Source organism: Abramis brama (assembly GCF_963993115.1).
Source record: "Abramis brama genome assembly, chromosome: 5".
Classification (NCBI taxonomy): Eukaryota; Metazoa; Chordata; class Actinopteri; order Cypriniformes; family Leuciscidae; genus Abramis; species Abramis brama.
Window position 1 is genome coordinate 50,409,971 of NC_139967.1, and position 15,133 is coordinate 50,425,103.

A 15,133-nucleotide genomic window follows, 5' to 3' on the forward strand; every position below is an offset into this window, starting at 1 on the left:
AATGTGTTGCTTGTTTGCTGATGCAATATCCAGACTGCTGTCGAGACGGTGTAATAAAATCAGAAGTCGAAGGTAAAATAGGCTGCTGTATTGGATTAGCTGGCATTAGCAGCCTAAATGTGTTCATTATTGAAAAGATTGTGCGTTCATTGTATTATTTATGAATTATTAGATTTGAATCTTCATTTCTGAAGGCGGACAACAACATTAAATAAACACGAAACAACATATGTCATCACAGCAACATTTGAAATCGCTTTTAGAGAAGCAGTTTTAACACCAACTGGTAGTTTACGACTATGCAGCAAACCATTACCAACACCCTAATGTATTTTAGAAGTTATACTGGATTACACAATCGCGCTGTTAACTGCTTCTCGTTCATCTTTATGGACTCTAAACAGAATATGCCGCAGACACTTCCCTCGTTTACTGATTTCTGTGCACTGTTTACTTTGCCTGGGTTTCGTGTGTGTGTGTGTGTGTGTGTGAGAGAGAGAGAGAGAGAGAGAGAGAGAGAGAGAGAGAGAGAGAGAGAGTGAGTGCCACGTTTGATTAAGGCTTGCTCCCAAAAGATGGCGATAAAAATGAGATAATGAGGTCCTGTGATTTGCGTTTTTCCCATCATGGACTCGAGCTGTCGCCAGTTCACAGAAGCACACTGTACACAGGCACAGCGATATTCACTTCTCATTTAACACACACAAAAGATGATCCCCAACAACCGGACGAACCATATAATGTTCACCCTTATCCAATCGCGACTAATTAACTAGAATATCCCACCTTCCTCGTTAAAACAGCGACCAATTAATGTTCTATGTATGTCAAAGGTGCATAGGCCACAGTCGGTCTCCGAGGACATTTGTGAAGCCTCTTTGTGGGCCATGGATCTTATTAGTTCATGACCCGGTGCTGAGAGGTCACGGGCTCTTCGCTGCCTCGGTCTGAAAAGCAAAATGTTTCCTAATCGGATTTTAATTGGTTTGCTGAATGGTGCTCTAGGTGTTTGGATAGGGTGAAATCAGAGAAAGTATGAATTTGTTTGTTTTGATTGGAGAGTCAAACACAATTATGACGTGTCATAAACCCGCATATACTTAAAGATGCTGAAAGGTCCATAAATTAATCTGAGCTGGGAAGCACTAAACAGAACTTATTCATTAATGTATTCTAGTTTCCCCAAAATCATTGTTATATGGGGTGTAAAACTGTCGTTCTTATCTTTCTCCGTGTTTCCACTGTTTATTATTAGAGACAGGCACGAGTTTAATGATCGTCGCACAGCCAGTGCACAGACAGCATGTAGGAAAATAAAAAGTATTGCTTAAAAAGTAGACATTTGACCTTTGCAGTGTGCAAAGCGATAGGCCTGATTTAAAGGATAGCTACATGTTGTTTAAAACAAGCATCTAATTCCACTAGAGAAACTATATTGATGATAGTGATTTCACAAGAAAACTAAAGAAATATCTTTTCTTTTTTTTCTCCTCAACAAGACCTTTGCATGGGAGTGTGCGATTTTCATCACAATTTTCTTAAATTGTCGCGTTAAAATTGGCTCCAGTTGCCCGATATGTAGCATAACATGGCAGATCTCACCATAAATCTCCGGATCTCCTAAAATGATCCACGTCACCTGAACGTAGGCTATTTTACGAACTAGCTCTACGATTTCATACGATGTGATCAGATACAAAAACCCAGGAATGAGATCGTAATCGAATGTGTCACCAATTTTCAAAAAAGGGTTAGGAATTGTCAGGTGCCTGTGTTGGCAATTTGCGTGTTTTGTAGTATATCAACACCTTTGATTTTGATATCTCCCGTAAAGAGGCTCTTATGTTCTGTTTAGTGTAGCCAAGTTTCTGAATAATAAAATTGACATTTGTTTGGCTTGGAGACCGCCATGAAAAAACTCTATAGTGTCCTACACAGTTTGTTTGTGTGTGTGTGTGTGTATGTGTGTGCGTGCGTGCGTGTGTGTGTGTGTGTGTGTGTGTGTGTGTGTTTTACATACAGTTGTTGAATCGGGTTGGTATCCCCCTTAAGCGTGTCAGTGAAAGCGAGAAGTCTTCAGAGTACCAGCTCGCTTGTTTATATTACACGTTTAGACGAGTGAAGTTATTTCTTTAGTTCACTTCCATCTTATTTGCCGCTTTCTGCTCCAATCAGCTTCCCTGGACTCTGAAACACTCCCCCTCTTCATGCAAAACATCTGTGGGAACTTTAATAGATGAAAGCTCAAAACCGCAATCGACTTCCTTTTGTTTTCAAGAAGTCACTTTGAGTCAATCGGTTCCTGAAGCAGAAATCCTTCGAAATACCGAGCGTTTCCTAACATGCCTTACAGCAGATTCAGAGACCATTTTGCCATAGGGTATTCCCATACCTACAAACAAAGTGCTCACGTTATCAATTAAAATGAGAAACTTCAAGCAGCTTTCTTTAAATATTTTGGTAACACTTTATTTAACAGTGTCCTTGTTACCTGTTACATGTACTTACCATAGTATTAACAGTAAATTATACATAATTACATGCAACTAACCCTCAACCAAACCCTAATCTATACCCTAACCCTATAGTACATGTAGTTGCTTATTATTACTCAGTACTTAAATATATAATTACACTGTAACAACGACACCTTAAAATAAAGTGTAACCAATACTTTAGACTTTATAACAGAATAAATTATAATGCACGCTTCAGAAACAAGAGCCACGTGTCCTTTAATGTAAAATGTGGATGTTATTCTGTAGCTATAATCATCGTTTTGTGAATATACATTAGCATTGACACTTGTCTTGCTATACATAAAGAGGGACCATATTGTTGTGCTTTTGGGAAAGAAATAAAAGGCCACAAATATTGAAACTGGGATCATTTTAATGGTGTGGAAAGTAATTGATGGACACCTGTGTGACTGTATCAGATGTATTGGTGTTTTCACTGATAGACAGATAGTTATACTGGACATACGTGTGGCAACTAACTAATCTGACTGAGACCGTACAATACAGCAAACAGAACAGTGATCATGAATATGGTTATTACAGCCTCGAGGAGCTTCATTACAGAATGAATATAAGAAGATTAGATGCTTCTGCTCTTATATCAGTTAATCAGTGCAATTATTGCCATGTGTCAGAGACAGAATCCCGTAAAAGATTTACCATTCATACACAAGGTAAAGGATGTATAGCCTTCTCTTGAAATTCATATTTAATTTATCCATAATTTAGTTTTCTTGAACCAGTTGCTGATAAACACAGTGGGAGAGTTCAGAATTATTTATATTCCAGCATATAGTTTATGCAGATCATAAAACACTGACCAACATGTATTTTTTCTTTTAAAATGCAGAATTTAGCATGGAGCGCAGCTATAATTATTGAAATATAATACGTTATATCCTCAAATATCTGCACAAATTGAGCAAATGTTGGGTTCACGTTCATAAGATGAAATATGTGTATGTGCTCTAAAGGAAAAGATCCTCACCACAACATTTCAGTAGCATTCATTAAATAGAAATCTGCTAATGCTGAAAGAAATTCAATCTCGACAGCCTTGCGGAGAATTTACAAGAGTTTCCCTGCAGTAAATACCGAATCTCTCTCTAGAAGCTCCTCACGTCTGAGGCACAGGAGGCCAGATCTAAACCTCAGACCCTCGGCTTATCATCGTCCGACTCAACCCTCGGTGCGAGTGTGTAAGGGTTTGGCACACGCTTTTGGGAAGTTGATATGAAATGCTTTTGGGAAGTTGATATGTCCCACAGAGTGACATGGAATAGGCCTAGTACATATTTTAAACACAATTTGCTGATTCTTTTTGTGAACTCATATTTTTTGAGAGGCTACATGGGATATTATTCTAAAATGACCCCAGGACCATTTAAACGAATTAGTTAAAATGGTGTGAATTTTTAAATTGTGGCCACTTAGAGGAACTAATTGATAACCTTTATGATTTTTTAACCTAAAATCTTGATGTGCTGTGCTTGAGAGCTGTGTGATGATTTGTCAAAACGTTAAGTGTTATAAACTTGTTATAAAGCACCACATGAAATGATATGCCTGTCTCTGTGTGTGTGTATGGAGGAAAGTCTCAGACTTGAATGACTTCAAGGTCAGCAAGACCGAGAGATTCTCTTCCTAAATATAAAAGTGATGTTGCACTGCATACACTCTAAAAAATGCTGGGTTGTTTCAACCCAAATGTGGGTCAAATATGGACTTTAAATTAAAATGTTTAACCCAATGGTTCGGTTTGTCCATATTTGACCCACATTTGGGTTAAAACAACCTTGCTTTTTTTTTTAGTGTAACAATCCAGTTCTAAGCAAAGACTGCTGTGTGTCAATGGGTTAAAAACTCAGTCATTGGGGAAAACTGCTGAACACCTCAGAAGAATGCCGAAGATTGTCCTTCCTGGTATGTACATTCCTCACAGATTTAGGAAGCTGTATTATGTAGATACTGCATCGAGAATGATCTGGTTTTGCTGACTGATCACGCTTGAACATTTTGCCTTGTGCATCTCTTAGACCTCACTGACACTTCTGTGCTCGATTTGTGCAGATATTTGAGTATTGATTGATCAACAATGCACAAATATCTGCACAAATCGAGCAAATGTTGGGTTCACGTTCATAAAAATGACTGGCAGGACTAAAATCCCTCTTTTTTTTTTTTTTTTTTTTTTTTTTTTGTGATCCCGTAGGCCTAAAGCTTTAAATAAGGCCGATCGGTTGCTTTTAAATGCGCTTGGTCACTAAAGGAAGAAATATACCGCTATAACACTGACTCCTTTTAACTAACACCTTAAAAATGAATGGAATTAGAGATGATTATTTAAAAATGTATTAACAGAAATCAGCAGATCAAGAAGTCGGAGAAGCAGCGATGAACACAGTCGTGAATATAGAGCATTTCGTCATGTTTTGGAAAGATTGCAATTTCTAGAGTCAATCAATAAATATTAATAAATAAATAAAAATATTTTTTATAGGATCACATTCACAACTATAATGTCACACAGAATGCGCGTGCATGTAGCGGAAATAGTATTTAAAAACCCCAGTCATGCTGATTACTTTAAACAAGGAGTGTGTGAGAAACCAGACAGCGTTCAGTGTTTTTTCATTCACTGCATAAGCAATCCGTCATCAGTTTGCACTACATTCTACACTACACACAATATAGTAAAAATGCACACGGACGCACAGCGACCGAAGAACTAAATATCGACATGCTTTAATTTCATTATCTTTGCCTATAGCTAAAAAAAACAGACTTATTATTAGACCCAATGCAAAACTGCGCAGGACAGAGATGCCTCTTCTGAGATGACAGTGACAGTATTTGTCCACTTGATGAAGGGTGATAAATCTCACTGGTCTCTGCTCTGCTGACCAGATAATTGAGTCGCTTCTCAGGCGCTGTTTAACTGACCACGAGCCTCTGTTGTTTACGTGTGAATTAATCCAGTGTTTGTGTCGGGCGCCAAACAGGACAGATGCGTTCAGTTATCAACATGGCTGAGGCATTAACACACACACAATTGAGCAACATACTGATAATTCAGTGAAAACAACAGCCTGCTCTCATTACACACTGATGTTTTAATCTAATCATTCCCCCAGCCCCCCGAAAGATGCATTTATATTTTAATAAGGTCAAGGGTGTTTGTCAGTGATTTAAAAATCACACTCTTTAGATATTCGATATGTTCTTTGTGTCTTGAACAATATAGTGAGACTCACATCAGGGGAATAGGACTATTTAAATAGTCGCGTTCAAGCGTCACGAGCAAATTCTTGCAAAGTCTTGATTGAGAGAGAGAAGTGTGTGTGTGTGTGTGTGTGTGTGTGTGTGAGAGAGAGAGAGTGAGTGAGAGTGTGTGTAAGCTGAATAAAAATGGTTCCTGAATATAAAGTGATAAGGCGATATATTTGCTATTATAAAATAAATTTTAGCACATTAAATTAAATCTCGCTGACGTTGCGACACAATGTGATCGAATCCGTATTTGGTAGCCGTTAGGATAAATATATTTGCATCTCCTTTTCTGTCTATCTAATCATTTATTGTACGCCCTGTTTAGTCACACGCTGATATCTGATATCCAATTTTATAGTCAGTAGCTCTGAAATTGTTCAAATTATAAAAAAAAAAAAAAATGAAAGCATAATTTATCCGTTCGGACACGGTTAGGCTATTCGTGGCACAGCGCTTTGCTGAAACAAATGTGATTTCCCACATAACATTAAACGCCGATGAACTGCAATATCTCCAGATTAATAACATGCATATTAATTATCTTGACGCGCTTGTCTTTTCCCAGGTATAATAACGCTCGTGCGAAGCGAAACATGATGTTGTGTGCGCGAAACGAGGCCAACAGTGACGCTGTGCGCACGAGTCCTGGAAGTTCATGTTGTTCTCCGGGTCCCACAGCCCGACAGATGCGAGTCCTAATGATGTTGACATCTTCACACAACAGCGCTGTTTCGCGGCAGCAATAGAGTTCTCAAACACCTTTTTATAAGTCTGAAGTCTTTCCCCTCCACCCGACCTGTTAAAACCACGCCTACAGAGCAACACAATTGGTCCGAAAGCGTGAAAGAGCCAATCAACAGAGAGCTGGAGCTCGAAACACGCAACACATCCACACACACCGAAGCCCATGGAGTTCAGAAGCACTGGGAACATCTCCGTGCTGGACCCCGTTCTCCGCGGATCGTGTGTGAGATGTGTGTGTGTGCGCGCGACAGGACGAGTGTGTGCGCTCGTGTGAAGGTGTATCCCTCCAACAAGTAAAGACAGAGGAATTATTCCGAGGCAACGAAATATTTCAACACATCTCTTTGGCAGGACTCGGGACGATCTCATTATTATTATCACAGGAATGTCTGTTTTAAAGAAAGCTGAAGGAAACCGACACACACCGCGTCTTTAATTTCATCTTTTATTTTATCTTCTTCTCGATTTCACAGACAAGTGGCAGATTAATGGATAGCTGTTTCTCACTTTATCTTTTACACACTTTTTTTTTTTTTTTTTTTTTTTGAGACAATTAAGAGTCTCGCGCACCGAGTGAAGCACTTCTCCAGCGCTGATTTTTTTCTAGCTGATTTCTGATTACTCGTTTTAAGGAACACCGCGTCACTTCTGCAATCTGGACTTGGATGAGCTTTCCGATGAGAGATCCAGTTATTCAAGGATCCAGTATGGCATATCACCCGTTTTTACCTCACCGGAGTCCGGAGTTTGCCATGAGCGCGATGCTGGGTCACCAGCCGCCCTTCTTCCCGGCCCTGGCACTGCCACCCTCGGGCTCGCTGGCGCTGGGCAAGCCGATCATGGAGCAGCTGATGACCGCAGATACCGGCCTCCACTTCTCCTCTCTGGGACACCAGGCCTCACATCTCCGGCCTCTGAAGACACTCGAGCCCGAGGAGGAGGTGGACGACGACCCGAAAGTGCACCTGGAAGCCAAGGAACTCTGGGATCTGTTTCACAAGCGCGGCACAGAAATGGTCATCACGAAATCTGGAAGGTAAACTTGGAATTATTCAATAAACGAGCCGTGCTTTCAATTCCATCAAGTCAAATAGCCTAGCTAACCGAGATTATAGCCCATATCAGATATAATTGTTTTATTGGTTTAAGTGACTCATGGGTTTCTTTAGAAGAGCAATTGTGGGACACGTGATGGGCTTTTTATTGTTTCTTTTATTTCTGTTTGGGGAGATGCAAATGTTTCTAAAATACAACCCAACTTGAATAGGCCTAAAATGCTGGGTTGTTTCAACCCATGTTTGGGTCAAATATGGACCATTGGTTTAATCCTTTTAATTACATTTTTAACCCAACGGTTGGGTTTGTCCATATTTGACCCAAACATGGGTTAAAACAACCCAGCATTAGCCATTATTTTTTTAGAGTGTAATAAAAAATTAATCGCTGGTTTAATCATTTTAGCTTAATGAGCTTTTAGCTTTGTTTCAACCCAAATTTGGGTCAAATGGACAAACCAAACCATTGGTTTACTTTTTTTTAATTCAATTTTTAACCCAACGGTTTGGTTTGTCAAAATCTGACCCACACATGGGTTGAAACAACCCAGATTTTTTTAGAATCAAAATATAATCGCTGGTTTAATCGTTTAAGCTTACACTCTAAAGAAAAAAAGTAATAATAATAAATAAAAAAACTGAGTTGTTTCAACCCAAATTTGGGTCAAATATGGACAAACCCAGGCGTTGGGATAGGCTACATTTTTAAATTACATTTTATCCACACGTTTGGGTTTGTCCATATTTGACCAATTGGGTTAAAACAACCCAGCATTTTTTAGAGTGTTGTGCATATGCGAAATGTGCTGATTTTGAACAGTGAAATTCACATCTTGTATTATAAAAATATAGCCTATGCAATGCTGTCGAAACAGCACATTTTGATTGTAACTTAGTTTTGCCGTTTAAATGTTGGATTGTTTTTCAAGTTAAGGCTAATGGCTGGGCCTAATTTACACGCACACACATACACACACACACACATCTCAGATGTCTGAAATTACTGTTTCTCTAAAGCAAAATCCAGTCAAGGAATTGTGCAGATTTTAGCCTCATGCACAAGCTTATCTGAAATATAGAAATGTGACTCAACTATGTTTTCTGTAGGCGAATGTTCCCTCCGTTTAAAGTCAGATGCTCGGGATTGGACAAAAAGGCCAAATATATTCTGTTGATGGATATTGTTGCGGCTGACGACTGCAGGTATAAGTTTCATAACTCTCGCTGGATGGTGGCAGGAAAAGCTGACCCCGAAATGCCAAAACGCATGTACATTCACCCCGACAGTCCGGCCACTGGAGAGCAATGGATGTCTAAAGTCGTCAATTTCCACAAACTTAAACTGACGAATAACATCTCCGACAAGCATGGATTTGTAAGTTAGCTACGTCTTTTTCAATTATTGTAATAATTATTATTATTGTTGTTGTTCAGTGCTTGCATGTAGTATTTTTATGCATGTTGATAGATTATTAAAGACTTTGCACTGTCAGGGAAATTTAATTTAAAATATGTGCATGTAATCCGAGCAGGGGAAAAACGTTGATAAATGGAAAACGTGTTAGTGGACAAAAACTGTGCAGAAAGTGTGCCTCATAAAAACGATTTCTTTACCCGTCGTGAAAATGTTATTTGGAAGTCAATTTCGGCTTTATTTATATTCCAGACGATACTAAACTCCATGCACAAATACCAGCCGAGATTTCACATTGTGAGAGCCAACGATATCCTGAAACTCCCGTACAGCACGTTCAGAACATACGTGTTCCCCGAGACGGATTTCATCGCGGTCACTGCCTACCAGAACGACAAGGTGGGTCATCACGAGCTTTCTGGGGCGAGTCTGACTTTACACTAAATGTTTACCTACAAAAAGTACATTACAGAAGGTGTTTTCAGTACTTTTGTCATAAACGTTCTTGTAGTTATTATATGCAGTGCATTTGTTCTCTGTAATTATTAGATTTATCACTGTGAGGCCTACATCATATTGCAAAGCCTTCACCCATGGACAATAATGCAGAACACACACACAGACACTTTCTCATTCTTTCACTTTCTCCTCTTTCACACCATCTTCCATTTAATTATAGTTATTCAAAATGTTGTTCATGGAAACATGCTTGTGTGTGTGTGTGTGTGTGTGTGTGTGTGTGTGTGTGTGTGTGTGTGTGTGTGTGTGTGTGTGTGTAAGAATGAGAAGGAAGGACTGGCCATAGTGGGAGGTTCTGAAGAAGAGAAAGAAATTGTATACATGTGTTTATTTATTAGAAAACGGCTGAAATATTAACACTCCAGGAAACTCCAGGAAATGTTACAACACGAAATGCTTATGGGGTGACAAGGAGGAGAGATTGAATTCATGTTGTGGGGTTGTAGACATAAAAAAGGTTTCCAGTATTTATGAGCTGGAAATGCCTCCATTTTTTCCTAAAAATCCCAGTGATGCCTCTGTGAAAATAACTTAAAAGGTTTTAGACAAGTCACTGCAAGCATAATATTTTGTATCTTCAAAGAAAACAAGCTTATAGGCCAGCATATTAAGCTATAAAATATCAAAGGTGATCGCAATGAGTCAAAGAGACCTAAAGTGCCTGTTGAATATGTTTCGATATGCTATAAATACGTGCAAAAAAGAGTATCCAATAGGTTTATGAAACTGAAAAACATGCAAGTTATCTTTATTCAAGCTATACCGATTACCTGTCATTGCATTTCAGATAACTCAACTGAAAATTGATCACAATCCTTTTGCAAAAGGATTTCGTGACACTGGAAATGGGAGACGCGAAAAAAGGTGGGAGAGCACGAGCTGCTTATTTATAGCATTCCATAACATTCTGAAATTCAGAACACTGTTACTTATTACAGATGTAATAAAGCATTTATTTCGTAAATGAAAAACTCACGAACATGTTGTTTTTCTCCAATGCAATTATTAGTTTGTTTGCACTGAAATTTTTCGCTCAATGTTCTGTCTTCGAAAACGATTTAATACAGAAAACAGCTGGCTCTGCAATCGATGCGTTCATATGAGGAGCAGCAGAAGAAAGAAAACGGGACATCAGACGATTCCTCTGGGGAACAAGCGTCCTTCAAATGCTTTCGCCAGGATTCTTCTCCTGCGGTCTCAACTGTTGGACAGAACAACTTAAAAGGTATAATAATCAGTAAGACAAATCTGTTTTCTTTCTGATCAAATCAACATTTTCTCCTTTGGAATGTCCTAAAAAAATGTGACTCAGTGACAATCGAATCTTCCGATTATTCCGATACAAAGCGTTTGCTTTTGTCAGAAAGTAGAATCTCCAAACGAATCGCTTGTAATGCATGCTTGTACCTAATTAATTAAACTATGCTGAATTTCCTACGTTTAAAATACACTAAATTATTATTTATTTAGCGTGCATTTTGTGTCGCTACTGACTGTATGTATAACTGAGTTTCCCTTCCCGATTTTTTCTCAGATTTTTGTGACAGCGATGAAGACAGTGATGACGAAGACAAAGATGGGAACGTGAAAGACGTGCCAGACTCGAGTAAAATCTCCACCACGACTGAGGACTCGAAGGATCCCGATGCGAGTTTAAGCAAAGGTGTGTTTGGGGAAAGTGAGAGGACTGAGAAAGAGAGTCCCGTCACGCTGATCTCGAGCACCACTCGGTCCGGGGACGAGCTCAAGAGTCCGACAGCCCGAGATCAGGCCAAAACCGACGAATCCCGGACAGCCAGCAAAGAAAACTACATGCCATTGACTGTCCAAACAGATGGCGCCGCGCACTTGAATCAAAACCACTTGCACAGTTTCGGATTTCCGCAGGGTTTGGCCGGGCAGCAGTTTTTCAATCACTTGGGCGGTTCAATCACCCATCCTTTCCTCTTACACCCGAGCCAGTTCAGCATGGGAGGCGCGTTCTCCAGCATGGCCTCAGGGATGGGCCCTTTACTGGCCGCAGTGTCCTCGGGAGGGGTCAGTGCGATGGACCCCGGGAGCATGTCTTCACCCACGGGCCCCCCGATGCCCTTCCATCTGCAGCAGCACGTGCTCGCGACTCAGGTAAGACATGCATGCTGAGCGCATCAATATGCGTGTCTATAGCACGAATTGCTTTTATCGTGCAATTTATACGCAAAAAAACAAAAAAAACATGCATGCTTCAGTCCTGATCATAACCCTGGCAGGATGTTTATGAAGTATTTTAGTGCTTTTTGTGTTTTTGCATATGATACGCACTGTACCCCTTGGGTAGGATTAGTGGTGTGGAGTGCGTGCGTATTACACGCAATAAAGTGCTTATCATATGCATGCGAAAACTGCGTATCATATGCATGTAAAAACTCTTTTTTTTTGCGTATAAATTGCACGATAAATGCAATTCGTGCTATAGATATGCACTTTGATAAGATCGGGCTGATGCTTAAGTGCTGATCATAACCATGGATGTTTACGAAGTATTTTAATGCTTTTGTTGGTGCATTTATGAGTTTTGGATGAAAAATTGAGGCGTGGCAAATCTTGCAGTGTTTAAGTGTCTTTGTTGCACAGTCCATAAATTGTCAGCAAATATAGAACAACTGACAACTGTTGCTCGAGATTAGCAGTAAAGATGTGTGCAGACAGCAATTAATTCATAAAAAAGAGAAATATGTTCAGGCCTATTTTCTACCTATATATATATAGGCTATATACACTAGTCAACATTTGAAGTGGATCAAAACCTTTTGTCAAAGTTATACATGAATTTTGAACAGTACCCGTTCTTGTCTTATACAACTTTGATGAACGTTTTTGATCCACGTCAAATGCTGACTACTGTAATATAAACCTTGATAAACCTCGCAGTTTATATTTTTACAGTATAATATCTAAATCAACTAATGTGTGTGTGTGTGTGTGTGTGTGTGTCAAGAGAAAACGAATGAATATAAATATCTATAGGTATAGGAAAACGAAAAAGCTTGATACAATAAAGAGGGAAGGCTATATTCTGATTTTCTTTTAATCACAGAGTTGATGAACTGTGAATTTTTAATTGCATTCACATTTTTGACCTCTGAAACGTCATTTTAAATAGGCTATCCATTTTTCGTCGCCATTAACGTATAAATTCACGTGTTGATTATACAGTCAACATTTAAAGTGTACTAAACCTCATCAAAGTTTAAGGCTACATTAATTTTTTTGAACAATACCCGTTCTTGTCGATCTCACGGGAAAACGTGATATCTTACGAAAAAATATTTTACGAATTGCCCAATTCGTAGGAATTCATACGAATGACCTACCCCTGACCCCGCCCCTAAACCTACCCATCACGTGGGTTTAGACAAATCGTACGAATTAGCCAACTTTTTATCATTCGTACGAATTGTTCGTGAGATAGTGTTGTCTTGTCTTAGGACAACTCTGATTAGTCAGTTTGCATCAGACATATTGCACTAAGCCACTTTTTTTTTTTTTTTTTTTTTTTTTTTTTTTACCTCTGGTGTTGGTGAAAACGTCATTTTATAGGCTATCCATTTTTCGCCATTGACGTTTAAATTCACTTGTTGATCCTAAATAAGTAAGTTTGCATATTGCACTATAGTGTATAAGCCAGGGGACAGCGTGTGTATTTGGTTAATCTCTCTCTCTCTCTCTCTCTATCTCTCTCTCTCTCTCTCAATTCAATTCAAATGTGCTTTATTGGCATGACAATTATTTAAATGTATTGCCAAAGCATTTCCAATCATCATACATATACATAGGCTACATCAAATAAATAGATAAATTAATGAATAAATAAAATAAAATAAAATAAAAAGGTAAGTAGAACAATTCATCACCATTTCGGAATTCTATGAACAATTTCGAATTAAGTGGGTGTTTTGTGTGTGTGTGTGTGTGTGCGTGAGCGTGTGTGTGTGTATGAGTGAGTGTGTGTGAGCGCATTGCTGACTCAGTCTCTCTCTCTCTCTCCCTCTCTCTCTCTCTCTCTCTCTCTCTCTCTCTCTCTCTCTCTCTCTTCTCTCTCTCTCTCTCTCCAGGGTTTGGCCATGTCCCCGTTCGGAGGTCTGTTCCCGTACCCGTACACATATATGGCCGCCGCGGCCGCTGCTCAGTCCTCCTCCTCGGTTCACCGGCACCCGTTCCTGAACGCGGTTCGGCCCCGGTTACGGTACAGCCCGTACTCTCTCGCGAGCGTCCCCGACAGCACTCTCCTCACGACGGCCATCCCAGCCATGGCGAGCGGTACCGTGGACCCGAAGAACTCGAGCCTGGACTCCGAGGTCACCAGCCGCTCGCCCGGTTCACCGAAACCCTGCGGAGAGCGGGACTCGAGCTCCGAGTTGCAGAGCATCCAGCGACTGGTCAGCGGACTCGAGTCCAAACCGGACCGCGCTCGCAGTGTCTCTCCGTAGACCCACCCGTTCCCCTTCCCCTTCCCCTTCCCGTTCACAACACGGACCTGCATCGGAGAATCACGCTTAGACTCTAAATGCACTTTGGTGAAACTAAAATAAACACGTGACATGTTCTTTTGATAGATTAAAACAGTAACTTTGGCTGAATCCGAAATCCCACCCTAAACCCTCATTCACTATTCCCTACGTTAGTCCACTAGTACTGTTCACTTGAAGGAGTGAATGAAAACGAGTGAGTGAATTCGGACAGCCGTTGAGCGAACACAAGCTCGTTATTGTAGTGCACTGTGGGATTGAATAAGTGCACTCAATAGTCAAGTCAAGTCAAGTCACCTTCATTTATAGCGCTTTTAACAAGATTGTTTCAAAGCAGCTTTACGTCCACCACGGTTTCGGACACCACATAACGCCCTATCTGAGGGTGTAGGGGAAATATGGATTCAGCTTTTGGGTTTTTTTCTTCCCCCTCCCAAAAATTTGAATACCAGAAGTATTGAACAGCGAAAAGTTTGCCAAGAGACTGAATAAACGAATAAAAGCTGCTGCTCCTCTGTGTGTTATATACGTCAGGTTGACTGTGATTTAATTTAATATGCACTCTGATAGGTTATTGCTTTATTTGAATATGACATTAATTTATCGGATGTGTTTGAAAACATAGCCTACTCATAATTTAAATTCACCGGAGGCATATTGCTTGTCAAAGACCAGACATAATCAAGACTGCTGGGGTTTTTTTCAAGTTCACTGTTTTGTTCTAAGCGCAAATTCTCTGAAATCTACATAATTGTTTTAAGAACATTGCAGTGCGACGGAGATTTGGCAGTAAACCCTTAAGTATCTTTACCTAGAATATATATATATATATATATATATATATATATATATATATATATATATATATATATATATATAATATTATTATATTATTTATTTTGTTTTCGTAAATTGAGGAAGGCAGTCTAGTCAAACATTTATGTTGTTTTAATCTGTCCAAATGTGTCAATCTTTCCACCGATCACTTAATTAACAGACGCGGTACTAAAACTGCTTATAAAATCCAGCTTCGAGATAAACTGGGAAAAGGGATCATGTGGATCAAAAATGGATCATATGATTATAATAAATACAAATGTAAAT

At 39.5% G+C, this 15,133-nt stretch overlaps 1 protein-coding gene across 1 annotated transcript; it reads left to right on the forward strand.

Annotated features, from left to right (window-relative positions):
• The first annotated feature begins 6,682 nt into the window (after positions 1–6,682).
• Positions 6,683–14,556, forward strand: tbx3a (T-box transcription factor 3a). The gene is made up of 7 exons (XM_084113777.1): positions 6,683–7,569; positions 8,696–8,963; positions 9,255–9,401; positions 10,309–10,385; positions 10,589–10,746; positions 11,056–11,645; positions 13,616–14,556. The coding sequence occupies exons 1-7, from the start codon at positions 7,199–7,201 to the stop codon at positions 13,988–13,990; spliced, it is 1,986 nt and encodes a 661-aa protein (XP_083969903.1). The 5' UTR covers positions 6,683–7,198; the 3' UTR covers positions 13,991–14,556.
• Positions 14,557–15,133: the final 577 nt, after the last annotated feature.

Coding starts and splice junctions, on each gene's coding strand:
- tbx3a (XM_084113777.1), top strand. CDS start 7,199: ATGAGCTTTCCGATGAGAGATCCAGTTATTCAAGGATCCAGTATGGCA. Junction 8,964..9,254: donor TCTCCGACAAGCATGGATTT/GTAAGTTAGCTA, acceptor TTTATATTCCAG/ACGATACTAAACTCCATGCA. Junction 10,747..11,055: donor TGGACAGAACAACTTAAAAG/GTATAATAATCA, acceptor ATTTTTTCTCAG/ATTTTTGTGACAGCGATGAA.